General features: G+C 49.5%; 1 protein-coding gene across 1 annotated transcript; it reads left to right on the plus strand.

Annotated features, from left to right (window-relative positions):
* The first annotated feature begins 29 nt into the window (after positions 1-29).
* On the plus strand, positions 30-10629 carry MRPL21 (mitochondrial ribosomal protein L21). The gene is made up of 7 exons (XM_014878764.2): positions 30-108; positions 1113-1173; positions 2313-2398; positions 4550-4713; positions 6307-6359; positions 9867-9970; positions 10408-10629. The coding sequence occupies exons 1-7, from the start codon at positions 72-74 to the stop codon at positions 10470-10472; spliced, it is 570 nt and encodes a 189-aa protein (XP_014734250.1). The 5' UTR covers positions 30-71; the 3' UTR covers positions 10473-10629.
* Positions 10630-15744: the final 5115 nt, after the last annotated feature.

Below are 15744 nucleotides of genomic sequence, written 5' to 3' on the forward strand. Positions count from 1 at the left end.
CCTTAGGCCCCGCCCCTCGATCGCTCAGGCCCCGCCCCCCGCGGTTCCGCGTCCGGCGCGAGGTCACCGCCATGGCGGCGGCGGCGGCGCGAGCGCGGCGCGCGGGAGGTGAGCGGGGACCGGGAACGGCCCCGGGAACCGGGAACACGGGAACACGGGAACACGGGAACCAGGGACGGGAAGGAAGGAAGGAACTCTGCCTGCTGCTGGGAAAGGGTGGGAGGGATGAAAGGAAGGAGCTCTGAGTGCTGCTGGAAAGGAGGAATGGATGGACTGGGCTATTGCTGCTGCTGGGGTGGAAGGAAAGAGGAAAGGAAAGGGAAAAGGAAAAGAAAAGGAAAGGAGCTCTGTCTCCTGCTGGGAAGGAAAGGAAGATGCCCTGCTTGCTGCTGAAAAATGGGGAAGGAAGGAGCTCTGATTGCTGCTGGAAAGGAGGAATGGATGGACTGGGCTATTGCTGCTGCTGGGGTGAAAGGAAGGAGGGAAGGAAAGGAGCAAGGAGCTCTGCATCCTGCTGGGAGGGAAAGAAGGAAAGGAAGATGCTCTGCCAGCTGCTGGGAAGAAAGGAAGGATGGAAGGGCTGTGCTTTGCCTGCTGCTGGGATGGAAGGAGGGAAGGAAGGAGGCTGACAGTAGGGCAGGGTCTCCAGTGCTGCCTCCTGGGCCCTCTGTATCCCTGCCCTACTGGATGAGCCCTGGAGCTCTTTCCTGGGTAGAGCTGGAAGGGATCCGGGTCTTTCCCAGCATCAGCCTCGGAGCAGCCCGAAATCTGGGGAATGTTAACAACAAGGAGAATCAGCTTTACACAGTTCCTTCCACCTTGGCATAAACCCTTCAGCAAAATCCAAGGGATGGGAGGGAGTAGGGACTTCATCAATCTCGTCCTTCCTGGGCTGGGAAGGGGCTGTGGGGGTGGTGGAGTCCCCATCCCTGGAGGTGTCCCAGAATGCCTGGACATGGCACTCAGTGCTCTGGGCTGGGTGACAGTGTGGCCACCAGTCACAGGTTGGACTCGATGCTCTGGGAGCACTTTTCCAGCCTGAATGATTCTGGAATTCTGCAAAAGCCCAGGAGCTGCTGCCTGTGTTTAATTCTCTTTTTCTTCCCTTTCAGCCTCCCTGCTTTCAGCTGTGGTCCGGCACCAGAGTTCCCAGAGCTCATCCCCACAGCCAGGGTAATGCCACACATCACTTCCCCCCTGGAATGCTGCTCTGCTTCAGTGGGGAGGGCAGCTGGTTTTCCTCTGGGAAGGAGACTTGGCTGCCCTTTGGTCATTCTGACACTTCCCAATGTTTTGGACTCTGCCTACCTTCAGCCACCTCTCCCAGAAGGATGCTTCTCTTCATTTTTAAATTTTTTTTTGTCCCATCCCTGGAAATGTTCAAGGCCTGGTTGAACAGGGCTTGGAGCAACCTGTTCTGGTGGAAATTGTCCCTGCCTTGGGTTGGGGCTGGATAAGCTTTAACATCCCTTCCAAGGCAAACCATTCTGGAATTCTGTGATAACTCTTCCAATGAGACCTTCAGGCTTCGCTTTTTCCAGGACTTTGGGACCTCTTGTTATGCCTTTATTCCATTCCCTGTGCCAGGATTTCCTGCAGGACTGAGGTGCTGCTGGCTCTGACCAGGAGGGGACACTGCAGGAGCAGAGAATTCCTGCTGGGGAGAATGGCAGGATGTACTGTTCCCTCTTCCTGCTCATCCTCAAGGATCAGAGATCCTTAGATCTCTGCCTGGGTGATGCAGCACCCAAAATCGTCACCAAACCCTGTGAGGCCTTGGTGCCTGTGGTCATGTACTCACAGGTACCTGCAGTTCCTGTTAAATTAAAGCCCTTTGGGATGTTTGGCTCGGGGTTACAGAGTGAATCAATCATTGCAAAGGATTTTGAGTCAGTTTTGCTTTTTTCTCTACGTCTCATTTTATTCCTGAATATTTTATGGGTTTAGTGCATCCTGTGTTGCTTAGGCAAAGTGTGCATTTCTGCATGCAGGAAAACCTGAACTGCACACTCCTGAGTATTTGTTGGTATTTGCTTTTTATTTTGGGATGGTATTTACATCCCAACCACAACCTTTGTGTTCATCTCATGGAGTTTTCCAAGGCAAATCTCCCTCCTCTTTATATCTAAGATTGGTTTTGTGCTATTGTAGATTCTTGCCTAATTGTTAACTGTAATCTGATGCCTTTTGATTGGGTGTTTGTGAGTAATATCCATTTCTCCTCCATCTCCTTTTTCTTTCTTTCCTCTCCCTGTTTTCCACCTCTTGGCAGTATCTGTTTGCTGCAGTGAATTTTACCTTGTCCCTCACAGACTTGTTGCCAAAACTTCCCTGACTTCTCCTCCGTGGCCTGAAGTGAAACTTCCAGATCCAGTGGAAGAAGCCAAGTATCATGCAGGTAAAAGTCTTAAATCTGGTGTTCCAGTATTTCCTCTAGGCCTGTTTGGAAGTTTGTGTTCTTCACTTTTTTTTTTTTTTTTTTTTTTTTCATTTCTGACGTGTTTTAGTGTTGCTCCACCTGCTCTCCAGGTTTGGGAGATTTGGGTACAATATGATTTCTCCTTAGTTTATGGCAGCTTGTCACTCTCCTAGAGGAACCTTACCTGATGTGATGTGTGGCATGAAACAATATATTAAAAAAATTAAAGCGTGGGGAAGCATTTTGGCCAGGAGAAATGAGTTATTTTTCCATTCACTGGCTAAATCAAAGCCAGCAGGAGCAGTTGGATGGTGGGCACATGGGGAGCTGGTGTATTTTGGTGCAGAAAACAGAACATCCAGCCAGCAGGAGCAGTTGGATGGTGGGCACAGGACAGACCTGCAGAGGTGGGACACAGCGTGACAGAACATTGGTGGCTGTGTCCCCGTGTCCCCTCAGCTTGTCAGGACTGCTGGGTGAGAGGAAAGAGTCGAGTTGGACATCAGGAGGAATTTCTTCCTGGAAGGGGCTGCCCAGGGAGGTGTTGGAGCCCCCACCCCTGGGAGTGTCCAAGGAATGACCAGAGGTGGCACTCAGTGCTCTGGGCTGGGTGACAAGGTTGACAAGAAAGGCTGAGCTCACCTTCCTGCAGATTTCCCCCATCACTGGAGTGGCTGGACTGGTCCCTAACTGAGGGATGTGCTTTGGAGGGAGCCTCCTGCTCCACATCTCCTCCTGGGCTGTTTTGATCCTGCTTTTTATCTGCTCCGGGCTCCTGGGATCGCTCAAGTGACAGATGGGTGCCTGCCCCTGTGTGTGAAATAACCCAGCAGTGAACCACAAACTGCTCCTGTGGGGAGCAGGGTCCCATCCTGCTCCCATGCCATTCCCTCCTGCTGCTGCTGCTGCTGAGCTTTGCCTCGTTATCTCCTGGCTGTGCTCATCCAAAGGGAGCAGCAGCAGGAGCGTTCCAGTTCTGCCTCCCATCTCCTGCTGGCCATGGAAACAGCCCCGGATATTTTAGGATGGGTCTCTCCACATGGTGCTGAGATCCAAGCCAGCAATCACTTGATGTTTCCTGGCACTGGATGTGTTGGAAGAGTTATCAACAGCTCTTTATCCTGGTGGGAACTGCAGCAGCTCCTACCCTGTAAATAATTTGTGTTGCTACCTCTACCTTTAGGTTTGTATCCTGGGGTTGAAGCTTTGGCCTTTTCCGAGCATTCCTGTAAGGATTGGGTTGGGTTTGCCTGGCTGCTGGATTCCTGTCTGTCCCAAAGGGATGTTCTGTTTGAATTCCAAGAAAAAAAAAAAAAACCAAAAATGATTCATCCACTTTTTAGGACAACGAGGAAAACGTGTTTTTCTGAGCAGCTCAGGAGGGTGGGAAGCTGCTCTTGGGCAGTGGGATGGTGTCAGGGAGCAACACCTTTTGGTGTTCCCATAAAAACTGGAGCTGAGTTCACTGCCCAGGAGGCTGATCACAGGGAATGGAGTTTGTCCATATGCAGGATCTGGTCTCTGGGATCTGTGCTGCTCCTGGCACCACTCTGCAGGCACGTGGGAAGAGGTTTTTCTGGGAAAGAGCGAGGGACAGGGACATGTCCCTCTTGTTCTTGGAAAGTTCTCGGGCCAGGCTTTGCCATTTGCTGGAAGCTTCTTCTGGTCCTTTGCCAGGCTCTTCCCAATGTTCCTGTGTGCCTTAGGCACCACTCAGACTCCTGGGCTGTCTGCATCTGACTTGGAAGTGGAGGGAATTTCCTCCCAACACAGGATGCATGGACAAGAGCTCTTTTCTGGAATGCTTTATATCCAAGTACAGTGTATTTTGGGATGCCTGAGGAATGGGCTGAGAGTCAGCAGCGTAGAGAAGCTGCACAGTGTATACAAGATGTTTACTTATGTGTGGCTTTGCCAGCACCTAAAATACAAATAAATCATTAATTTTAAGAAAGGGAGGCTCACACGTCTGGGAAGCAACACTGCTGTTGGTCTTTGCTTAAAGATTCCCAGGAGATAAGAGTGTGCTGGGCGGGGGGGGGAGAGCAGGGGAGGCTGGGTGAGTTTTCCCAGCCCTTCCCAGCTCTCTGGGTGTGCTGCCCTGATCCCTGGCGTGCTGTTTGCCAGCAGAGGTGGTGCGGAAGGTGAACGGGCTGATCTCGGCGGGGCACTACGGGCGGCTCTTCGCCGTCGTCCACTTCGCCAGCAAGCAGTGGAAAATCACCAATGAGGACCTCATCATGATGGACAATGTCCTGGAGGCTGAGTGTGGAGACCGAATCCGCATGGAAAAGGTGAAAAAAACAGAGCAGATTCCCTGAAAACGTTCCCGGAGGCAAAACCCATCACCAGTTTTAACATCATATCCCAAAGCGCCCCTCGGGGTCTCCCACCTTCATTCCACCCCTTTTGCTGTGTTCCAATTCCCTTCGTTTTGTTCCAGTTTCAGATATTATTGTGATTTCTGTTCAACAGGGCTAGAGTGAGTCTTGCCAGACTCTGTGGGGAGACAGATTTTTGTTGTCCTGACTCCTTCCAAAAAAAGAAAATGACAGTTGTTTTTTCCAGAGCCAGCAGCGAAAGCCTGTGTTTGCCTTGAGACTCCATCACCCCGGATCACAGAATCATTTAGGCTGGAAAAGACCTCTAAGATCATCAAGTCCAACCTCTTAATTCCTTGCAGGTCTCCCAGAGGGATTGTAAACTCCTCAGGGCTCTGCAAGATCCTTATCATGCTGGGCTGGGTGGAGACAGAGGGATGGGGCACAGAGGGGAGAATTGCCAAAATCCAATTAATATCTTTATCCTTAGCCCTGGACAACCAGCAGGGACTTGCAGAGGCTCATTAATCCACACTGAAGGGAAATATTATGGAGTGGGATTCTGTTGGCTTCACCTTTGTTTGGTTGTTAGAGCTAAGCAGGCAATTAAGGAGAGGAGGTTTTGTGCTTGCCCACTGCTTTGAAGCCCAGTTTTAAGCAGCTTTTTAGGGATGTCCTCAGCTGTGTCCCACATCCCTGTGTCCAGCAGAGAGGAGGGATTTCTGTGGTGTAGCCAGCAAAGGTCTAGATGGGAATGAAGGAGAAAATCTGCCTGAATATCAGAGCCCTTTAGGGTTTTTTTCTGTCTAAAACAAAAGCCAGGACTCCTCATGAGCATTTCTGTGTGGTTTTTAAGTGCTGCCAGAGGATTTGTGAGACAGCCCAGGGAGAGGTGCTCAGGATGTGGCACTTGAGGGCCATGGTTTTGGGAAGATTATGGTCGTGCTGGCTTTGATGGTTGGACTCCATGACCTTGAAGGTCTCTTCCAAACTCGATGATTTCAGTGAAATCAGCCTCTTCCTCCTGGATCCTCTCTTATCCTGTTCCTTGAGGTGTGGCTGAAATGCCCCAAAACAGCAGAGGCTGGTGAACCCCCAATGTTCATTTCTTTATTTCCCATCTTGAGGCCTTACAGAGGAGAATGAGGGAATTGTTTCTCTGCTGAAATTTGTAGCAATTGCTGTAAAAATGCAGTGGTTTAGGAGCTGCCATTTGTCCAGATCCCACACGAGGCAGGTTATTCTTCTTCCCTGATTGCTTTCCTTTTTTTTTTTTTTTTTTTTTTTTATGGCTGCTGGACAGAGAGGTTCAGTGTGTTCTGATCATGCAGAAAGATACTTCTGCAGTCAGTTTTAGTGGGATGAGCTCTCTGGAAGAGTAATAGCTCTGTCTGCAGCTTGTTACCAGCTTTCCCCACTACCCCTCCTGTTAGTGTCAGGTTTGAAATGTGGGAATGCCTGGTTTGAAGCAGTTTGACTCCTTTATGGCTGTAGAATTTGAAAGGTCCTGTTTGCATTTCTGCCAGGGCAATGAGCAGTGATTTGTGCCTGATTTATTTCCCCCAGGTTTTGTTGGTTGGTGCTGATGACTTCACACTCATTGGAAGGCCGCTGCTGGGGTAAGATGCTTCATAAAGGAATTATAATGACATTTTTTGTACTTAATTGTGGCTTCAGGGCTCTGCAGTCCCCGAAACTGGGATTTATCAGCACTAACTTTGATGCCAGCCCGTGGCTTTTGAAAGAATCACCAATAAAACTCCTCATCAGCCTCTCCCCCACCCCAGTTCTGAGGTAGCTCTTGGGTTTTCACCTCAGTTTAGATCTTTTCCTCCTTGCACAAACTATCAGGACATGTTGCTCTTCTACATCTCTACCCTCTTACCCTGATTTTGGTTGTTATCATCTTGCAATAAACCAGAAATCCTTTTCCTTAGTCCCTTGAGTTGGGTTTTTAACCCCTTTCCTTTTGCCATTATATTACCCCAGAAAGCCTTAACCCTAATTTCAGTGTTCCTAATTTTCCCCTTCCTATTAATCATTAATCCAGCAGTCACAGAACTTGGGAGCAGTTTATCCCTTGGCACTGCCTCCATCCTAGTGCTGTAGGACTTGCTGTACAGAACCCCTGGAGGGGGGCTGTGAACCAGCTTAGGTTAGGTGGTATTTAGGAGTTATTTATATATTTATATATATATATATATATATATATATATATATATATATATTTATTATATATGTATTTATATATTATATATTTAGTGGTGGTGATATTTAAGAGGATTTATAATATTGTAATAGTATTAATAATGTTATAATAGTGTTAATAACATATTTATTTGCTGGTGGTATTTAGGAGTATTTATAGTACTGGTGGTGGTATTTAGGAGTTATTTGTGCAGTGCTAACATGGCTTGAGTGGCCCTGGTGGCACCTGCCTCGGGTCCCTGTGTTGGATTTTGGGAGCTGCCAGTCCTTTTAGCAGCACTGGAGGTGGATCAGGAATAGCACAGATCATTGGGATTCTGTGAGTTACTGCCAGATATTGCTCTTGGGGAAGGTTTTAAGAAGGGGAATCTCATTTCTGGGACTAGAAAGGGGCTTTTACTTTTGGGGTGTGCCACGCCAGGCAGGTGAGGAGCAGCTTCCTCCCCCAGCTGATCCAGAGGCCCTGGGGTGGTTCTTTGCAGCTCTTTGTGCTGGATTTGGCACAGGGGCAGCCAGGAGCTCCAGGACAGGAAGAAAAGCAGCTGCTGGCTCCTGCAGGTGCTTCGAGGGTGTGGGAAGTGTTGGCAGCTGCTTGAGGCACAGCAGGCTGCACATCTGGCCTGGCCTCTCCAGGGCCTTTGGCTGCAGGGAATCAGTGGGAGGAGGAAGAGGCTGGCCAGGAAGGGTGAAGGCTGAAGGAGAGGGGGGGATGCCATCACCCTCTGAGCTGCAGGGAAACCTCCCAAATCCAAACTCTGTGATACAGGATGGGGAAAAGGAGAAGGGAGAAGGGAAAAGGATGTCACCAGCAAGGTGCACTGCAGTTCTCTCACACAGCCCCCTAACCCACAGACATTTTGGGGAGAAGAGAAGAGGCTGGATGAGAGCAGAGGCAGTTCTGTGTTGCTGTTGTTGTATAAATAAACACCCAGGGAGTGCTCACAGCCTGAGACGCTTCAGAGCTGCTTCCTGTCGGCTCCCAAACGTGTCCTGTTTGGGAATGCTGGACAGGGTTTGTTCCTCTGCTACCTCCCAGGATGACACTTCCTTCAATCCTAAAACACCACATCTGCGTGGTGGAGGCTATTCTGGGAGCTTCTGGCTGGCTCCTGCTCTGGAATCCGTGTTTGTCCAAGTCACTGCCAGCCCCGGCTGGCAAAAGGGCTGGAGCCAGCCTTAGGCACGAGTGGAGGGAAAGTTTGGTTTATTTCTAGACAAAATAGAGCTGATGGGAATTTTCCCTCTAGGAAACCTCTCTGTTTCTCCTGCTACCTGCCCCTTTTTGCAGTGGAAGTGCCAAAGGTTTTTGGAGCTGTTCTTGTAGCTGGGTTGGGATTCAGTCCTTGGCTGTGGAGTTATGACCTCCAAGGGTTCTGATCCTGTGGGCTTGGAGCTTGCCTGGATCTTTTTTTCTCTGCCTCTTGACAGCACCTTTCAGCCCAGCTCAGATCCATGGGATTCCAGCCTGAGTTTTTCTCACCTCCTGCAAAAATCCAATCCGTGGAACGTTTTGCTGCTCAAGGCAGCAGGCTCAGCTGTGTCGGGCTCTGGGAAATGTGTGACCCCCTTCTTATTTTTATGGACATTCCAGTCATACCTAAAACGTTTGATAGAGATTTTTTATTTTTTTTTTCCTTGGGCTCTGTTTTGCTGAGAACTTGTCCTGCCCACGAGTTCTCCTCTCCAGCAAGTTGGTTTCTGTTGTGCTTCAGCCTCTTGCCAGCAGTTCCTAGAGCTGAGTCCCACAGAGAACTCACCAGGGTCTTGAATCCAGGAAGTTCACTCCCAAATTAGTGGTAAACCACGTCTGGAGTGCAGTTTGCTTTCTGGTTTTTCCCTCAGGGTTGCAGGGTTTGCGTGTGGTTCAGTGGTGCTGGGATGTCAGGGTCACACCGTGGTCTCTTAAAATCTGAATTATTTTATATCTCTTTTCTTCTGGGCTGGTCACTAACTGCAGATAAATCAGTTTCCTCCAATCTCTGATTCAATCACACCCCCAGGGTGGATTTTAAGAGATGGTGGCTGTCTGAAGCCTTTGGCCTCTCAGTGACCTTGCTGGAACAATTTCAGCTGGATGGGCTTCCCCCTCTGCCCCCCTCGAGTGCAGACAGAGCCGTTTGTCAGCAAAATGGTCTTTAAATGTCTTCCTGTGGCAAACTTAACGAGCTTTTAATGGAATTCTGCAGTGCTGTGCATGGAAGAACAGCTCCTCCTCCTTCCCTGTGGCTGCTGACTAAAACTCCCTTGTCCAAAGCTCCTGTCTGGATCTTGCCTGGGGGCTCTCACCTTCTGAGACCCTTGAAGCATATCAAGGTTGTTCACAGTTGTTTTAGCAAAACTCAGTTTCTGTAATTTTCCCAAAAACCGTGTTCCCACAGCAGCAGTTTATGGCAAGCCTTGCTAAACGCTGGCTACAGTAGAAAATTGCTTATGGTTCATTAAAAATAATTAATTAAAAAATTATTGGAAAAGTTACAGCATTTCCAGCAAGATGAGATTTTCTTCCAGCTGTCTGTGATGCTTTAGAGGAGGAGGAAGGACTTGTGACCAGGAGCAAGGCTGGGCTCATCCATCCCAAAACCAAAGCAGTGCACATGGGATCACCTGGAGGTGCCAGGGGAATTAATCTTGCCTCAATCCTACAAGTTCCTGCAGGTGCCTGTCTCTCCTGCCTGCTCTGATGGAATGATCTCATCCCTCACATGACAGGGAAGCTGTGACCTGTCACATCTCCTGATCCAGCTACAGCACCTGGAGGCTTTTGGCTGTGCCTGGGCAGGTGGCCCTGCTCCCATCTGGAATTCCCTGGATCTGGCTCCGTCAGGCAGCATGTGTTGTTATTGTTATCCCTTTGTCTCTTCTCCCAGAAACCTGACATAAATAACTAAAACCTGGTGTTTCTAACACTGATTTTTAAGGAAGGACCTGGTCCGTGTGGAGGCCACGGTGATTGAGAAGACAGAGTCGTGGCCCAAAGTGAACATGCGCTTCTGGAGGAGACACAACTACCAGAGGAAGAGAAGTAAGAGGGAAAGGACACATTTCCTTCCCTGCTGGGCGTGGGAGGGGAGGTATCCCAGCACAAGGACCTGAGGAAGGGGCTTGTTTTAATACCAGGGTTTCATATTCCCTCAGTGTTCTTGGGCAGAAAAGCAATCCCAAGTCTCTCCCAAAGCCTTAAACGTTGGATGTGTCATCACAGCTCCCAGCAAGCCCCAACAGGGTCCTGCATAGGTTTTGGTTGCCAAATGACTCTTCCTTCTCTGAGAGAGGGAAGAATTGTGGCTATTTTTATATGGGATGGATGGTAAAGCTTTGACCAGAGCCACTCTGGGACCTGCTGTCTTTGGCATCCCCATGGAATGCTGCTGTCTGCCAGCACAGCCTTCCAGGAGCCCTGGCACCCTGTTTATGCTGTCACCTGAATTTTTTTTTTCCCCCCTTTTCCTTCTTTTTCAGTCATTGCAAACCCCCAGACCGTCCTCAGGATCAACACCATCGAAATCTACCCCTGCTTGTCCTGACTGGGGTGGGGATGTGCCTGGGAATCCTTGTTGCTCCAGGCAATTGTGGAAATAAAACTGCCTCAGCACTGGGAAGTTCTGGACTTGTTGCTGTGGTGGGAAATGGAAATCTCTATGTGCTTTCTTTTTAAAAGAATGAAATGTTTTTTAAACTGTTGCTTCAGGCTTGCTGGTGTTTATTTGCCAGGAGTTTTAAACCACCCAGGATCCATTGCTGGCTCTCCAGCCTTTTCATGCCTCATGGATCTTTTTGCCTCTGCACCTCTCTGAACTTTAGGAATTCAGGTCATGTAATTCCTGGCATTGTGTGGCTCCAGGGAATATCCTGGGAATATCCAGGGAATAACCTCAGCCTGTGGGACTGCAGGGTCTCAGATCTACTCACAGATCGTGCCCCAAAGGGTGAAAATCCTTCTTAATTATTAACACTGGGAAGTGGAGCTGAAAGCTTCCTCCCTTGAAGGTGAGCAGCAGTAAATTGTATGTGAGTCTAACAGCATCAAAATGAGACACTGTTGGCTCAGGAGGGATTTTGTGCCTATTTCAGAGTTGAGTTTTGACCTGCTGAGTGTATTCCATGTCTAGATCCTGGTCCTCTCCCTCTTCTGTGGCTGCATGTTGAGCACAGTCCTTTCCTGAGCAGCACATACAAGGCCAGGTAGATCCAGGTGAGGTCTGCTGGTGTTTCCAGGCTGGATATCCACCAGGAGAAGAGTTTCCTGGAGTTTCTTGTAGTGTGGGAGGGATAACAGGCCCTGCTCACCTTGTCACTTCCCTAGCTCCAAACTGGGAGTACAACCACGTTGCACTCCCACCATGGCTCCTCCTGGGACAAAGGTTGCCACAACCCTGTGCTGAGTGATACGGGAGTTTTGTTCCATCTGGAGCTGGCCCTGGCTGTCCAATCTCACAATTCCTCTGGGAGATCACTTCAGGTGCCACTGTGGTGGCTCTGGCTGCATCTCTCCTTCAGCTGGAGCAGGATCCAGGTGAAGGATCCAAGCTGGCTCTTCAGCCACTGGAGACAGCTGGATCTGCAGAGGTGCACTCAGCCCTTCCCATTTCAGATCCTCTGGCACAAGCAGCCCTTGGGAATGCTGCTCTTTCCCTGCTGCTGAGGTTGAGCACCCAGGTTTTAGCAGCTGATGGAACATGGAAGGCAGGGACAGCATCCTCCAAATGGAAAGGGTGGGGAGGCCCCTCCAAAAATCATCTCCCACCTCTTCCCCTCCTCCCACAGGTGACTGCAGTTCCATGCTGGGACCAGCAGACCCCGGCAGCAGGCAGAGTGTGCTGTGGGCTGGCACAGGGACTGCAGGATGCAGGCTGTTCCCAGAGGAAGTGGTGTTGCCAGCCGAAGGAGTTGGACTGGAAACCCTCAGTCCCTCTGTGCTGGAGTGCTGGGGCTAAGAAACAGCATGTCTTGGCTTTGAGGGGATGTAGCAGGAATGTTCTGTCCTTCCCAAATAGGAAGAAACACTTGGAAATAACACGAGATTCAGGGCTCAGCAGTACGGAGGGCAGAGGCTGCTGTGGAGTCAAAGGAAAAGCAAAGGGCTTAAGGTCTGTAAGTCTGATCCCCCAAAAAGCCCTTGGGAATGTAGTTCTGATCCAAGGGAGATACTACACAAAATTAGGGTGGTTTCACAGCATTTTGGGGGGACAAAAATTCAGGGAGGGAAAATCCAACCAGTATCAGGAAGTTTTTTGGTTTGAAAAGTTTATAATGCAAAATAGGCAGGTTTGTTGGAATTATTTAATCAGATCAATGTAAAAAGGGATTATTCTGATGTTTTCTTCAGGAGACTTTAAATCAAAAGCTTTTTGTTGTTCCAAGTGGAAGCAGGAATGCCCAGCTCTCAGGGATGAAGTGTCAGGGATGTGATCCTTGTCACCCTTCTGGTGCTATATGGCCCTGAAACAGTTTAAGAGCAGGAATTTCTCAACAAAACAGATTTGAGATTTTTTTTTTTTCCTTAAGTACTGATTCATAGTGGAAATTCATCTGCCAGGACAAAACAGATCCAGGTGGAATTTGAGATGCTTTGCCCAGAGCTGAAGATCCACGTGGGTCAGACAAGAAGCAGGACTGAGCTCTCGCCACCCCTGTGGCGTCTGTCCCCCCCGGGAGGGAGGGAGCAGAGGGCATGTGCTGGGAATTGGGAGTGAATTCCAGCGCTGATCCCTGCCCGCTGGCCACAAAGCCGCTGCCTGTGCTGCTCCTGCTGTGCTTTCCAAGAATGCCAGCGGGGCTCCGAGGCTGCAGGACAACTGGCTCCGCAGCCCTGACATTTCCCATCATAAGGAAGCGTTGTTTTCTTGCCAGCTGCTAGGTTTGCTCGGGAATAGCTGGCAGGAATGATTCAGGAGGTGCCTTTGCTGCTCTGTTGTCTCCCATGGTATCCCTGTTTTGGGCAGGAACACCAAGCAGATCCCTGGCCCTGCTTTTCCCTGGATCTCAGGTGTGTGTGTCCCCTCAGACCCTTCATTGCCCTCCCCTCTCCAGGAGAGGTTGCATCCCTAATTTCTGTGAGCCCAGCCCTGACCTCCTCCTCTGCCCTTTCAAGAGTGGCCTATGGCACTGGAGTTCCTTTGTGGCTCCAGGTTTTTCCCTCCCCCTTAGCTCCAGCTGCTTTTTGGAGCGAGGTTTCCTTCATTTCAGAGGCTGATGCTGTTCAAACCCCCCCATTGCCCTGGATGTTGCAGCTTCGAGGGGCTTGGACTTGTGTTTCACACAAAATCCTTCTTGTGATTATAGGTTCACACAGGATCACTTTTTGCAGCATTTCTGGAGGTTTAAGTTACTTCCAGGATGGGTTTAGTCTTTCTTCCCCCAGCACAGTGCTCTGTGTTCTAAAATCAGCTTCCCAAGCAAAGCCATTCCTGCAGCGGGGAGCTTCCAGCTGTGAGGAGCTGTTTGTGGATTCTGATGGAGCCTGACAGACGGGGTCTGTGGCACTGTCCTCCTTCCAACAAGCAGATCCTGCAGGAAAACAAAGTGCAGGACACTCTCTTTGGAAGCCACGGGGCAGCAGAAGGATTTAGCAGCTCCATCAGGATATTTGGATCACGCGCTCTGCCAGCCCGTGAGCTGCCGACGTTCATCCAGGGGCAAAGCAGCTGGGAAAGCTCTCGGGACATGTTGTTCAGGCCCTGAGGAGGGAGGGGAAATGCTGTTAATTTGCCCCTTCCCTGTGATTTTTATCCCTCACAGCTTTGGGAAGGAGTCTTTGAGCTCTGACGTGGAGCCAGATTTGTTTTCTCAGCACGATCCAGCCGCGTGTCGGAATCCGCTTCAGCAGCAGGCAGGAACAGGACATCAGGAAACTGTTGATTGGATTTCTCTTGCACTAGAAGTTTTATTATCTCCTGTGACCTAAAAAGCAGCCTTTTATTTAAAAAAAAAAAAAGAAAGGGAATGTGTTCCCAGTGGGTCCATGTTGATGCAAATCCCATGTGGAGAAGTCTGTGCCTGGACAAGGGGTCTTTCATCTGTTTTCCCTCTCTCTATTTATAGCAAATGGAGAAGCAACTGGGATCTGTGTCCCTGTGCCTTTTTCCTGTATGTGAATGCAGAGGTTTCATAGGAATATTGGTGTCAGAAGGAACAGGGTGAATCAAGGGAGGTGAGGGGCTGAAGGTTGGGAAGACTTGGGCAGGCTGGGTTTGCTGCAGCAAGCCAAAATATGTTTATGGACAGGGCAGTGTGGCTTTGGTTATATCCTTGGAGAGCATTCCCTGATGGAGCTGCACATGGCAATGTCTGTGCAGTAATTAATGAGTGGCCATTAAATGTGCTGGGTGAGCTGGAAAAGGGTTTGAGCCTTTCAAATGGAGGCTCGGAAGAGGAGCTAAACCTTGGGGAACCAAAGTTTGAGATACCTCAATCATTTTTGAACGAGTTGGCTCCTGCATGGATCCGTTGGCATTCCATGCCTTTAGATCATCTCAAGGGGAGAAAAGCGAGAGAAAAAGGAGTGATGTTATTTTAAGTGAAAAACCACCATTGCCCAGTTTCAAAAGCCTCAAAATTCAGTTTCTGAGCAGAGCTGACAATCCATTAGGAAAGTGCTATGGACCATGGAACGAGATCCCCTCCATCCCAGACTACAGCCTGAGGGGATTTGGCTCTTTGCTTTAGGCCAGCTTTTCATTTCAGCTGATTTTCTGTTTTTAGGGCTGTGATTCATGGGAGCCTCTGGCTTGGTTCCCAGAGCAGGATCCGTGTCTTGAAGTATGGAATAGCCTGGCCACAAATAATATTTCAACAGGACACAATATCTCCAGCACCTTTCCCACCTGGCTCTGCTGTGGAATGCTGGAGGTGGATTATCCAGTGATCAATCACTGGTGATAAAATCCTGTTTCCACTGTCATCCAGCCAGATATTCCCTGGCAAACGTGGGCTGGGTGCTCCTGTGGGAACATGCATGTGGCTTCCACCACACCAAGGAGAGCTGTGTGTGAGGAGCAGGAGTTTCTCCCAGCTCTGCTGCCAGGGACACAAATTCCCCAGCTCCAGGGCTCACACTGACCTTTTTCTAAAGATATTCCTTTTCCAGGGATATATTTTTCTGGAGCAGCTGGTATTGGATTGGTCATAGTGGTCATGGAAGTGGTAAGAAGAGAGGTGATTTTCCCAAGGTGACATTGGAAGTCTGTGGGATGAGTGCAGCTGTGCTTCCATTTTAACTCCATCCTTCTTGTCCCTTTGTTCCCTCATCCCCAGAAATCCACGTGCTGTTAACACACTGGGATTTAAGGCAAGTGTGACTGCCCAGCTGCCAGGGCTGTGCTGCATCTGAGGGGAGCACAGCAGGAACCTGGAGCAGCAGGAATTGTTACTCTGCATTCCCCCAGCCAGTTCCTGCCTTCCAAAGTGCAAGGGTGGATTTTCTGTGAGATTTGCCCATTTTTTGTCACAAAACTCACAGGAAAAGAGTTTTCTCTGTGGCTTCTCCCTCATTTGCCTGGAATCAGGCAATGTATTAAAACTGGTCTTAGAGAGGATCAGGCAAGAAGAGGACTTGATTGCAGACATCTCATTTCCGTAGGAAATGGGGCTAAAAATAGGGAAGGAATGTCACGGAGACTTCTTTTTCTTGACACCCCGTGTTCCCCAGCTGGGAATCAGCTTTTGTCCCAAAATCTGTTTATTGCCTCGCTGTTGTTTTCTGGGCCCCAGATGTAGCTGTGAGCCTGATTTTTGGCTTTGGAGAAGCCAGAGCAGGGCTTTTTCCAGGGGCTGATGCACAAGGAAGACAAGCGTGAT

The sequence above is a fragment of the Sturnus vulgaris genome, chromosome 18, assembly GCF_052056855.1.
Source record: "Sturnus vulgaris isolate bStuVul1 chromosome 18, bStuVul1.hap1, whole genome shotgun sequence".
NCBI classification, from domain to species: Eukaryota; Metazoa; Chordata; class Aves; order Passeriformes; family Sturnidae; genus Sturnus; species Sturnus vulgaris.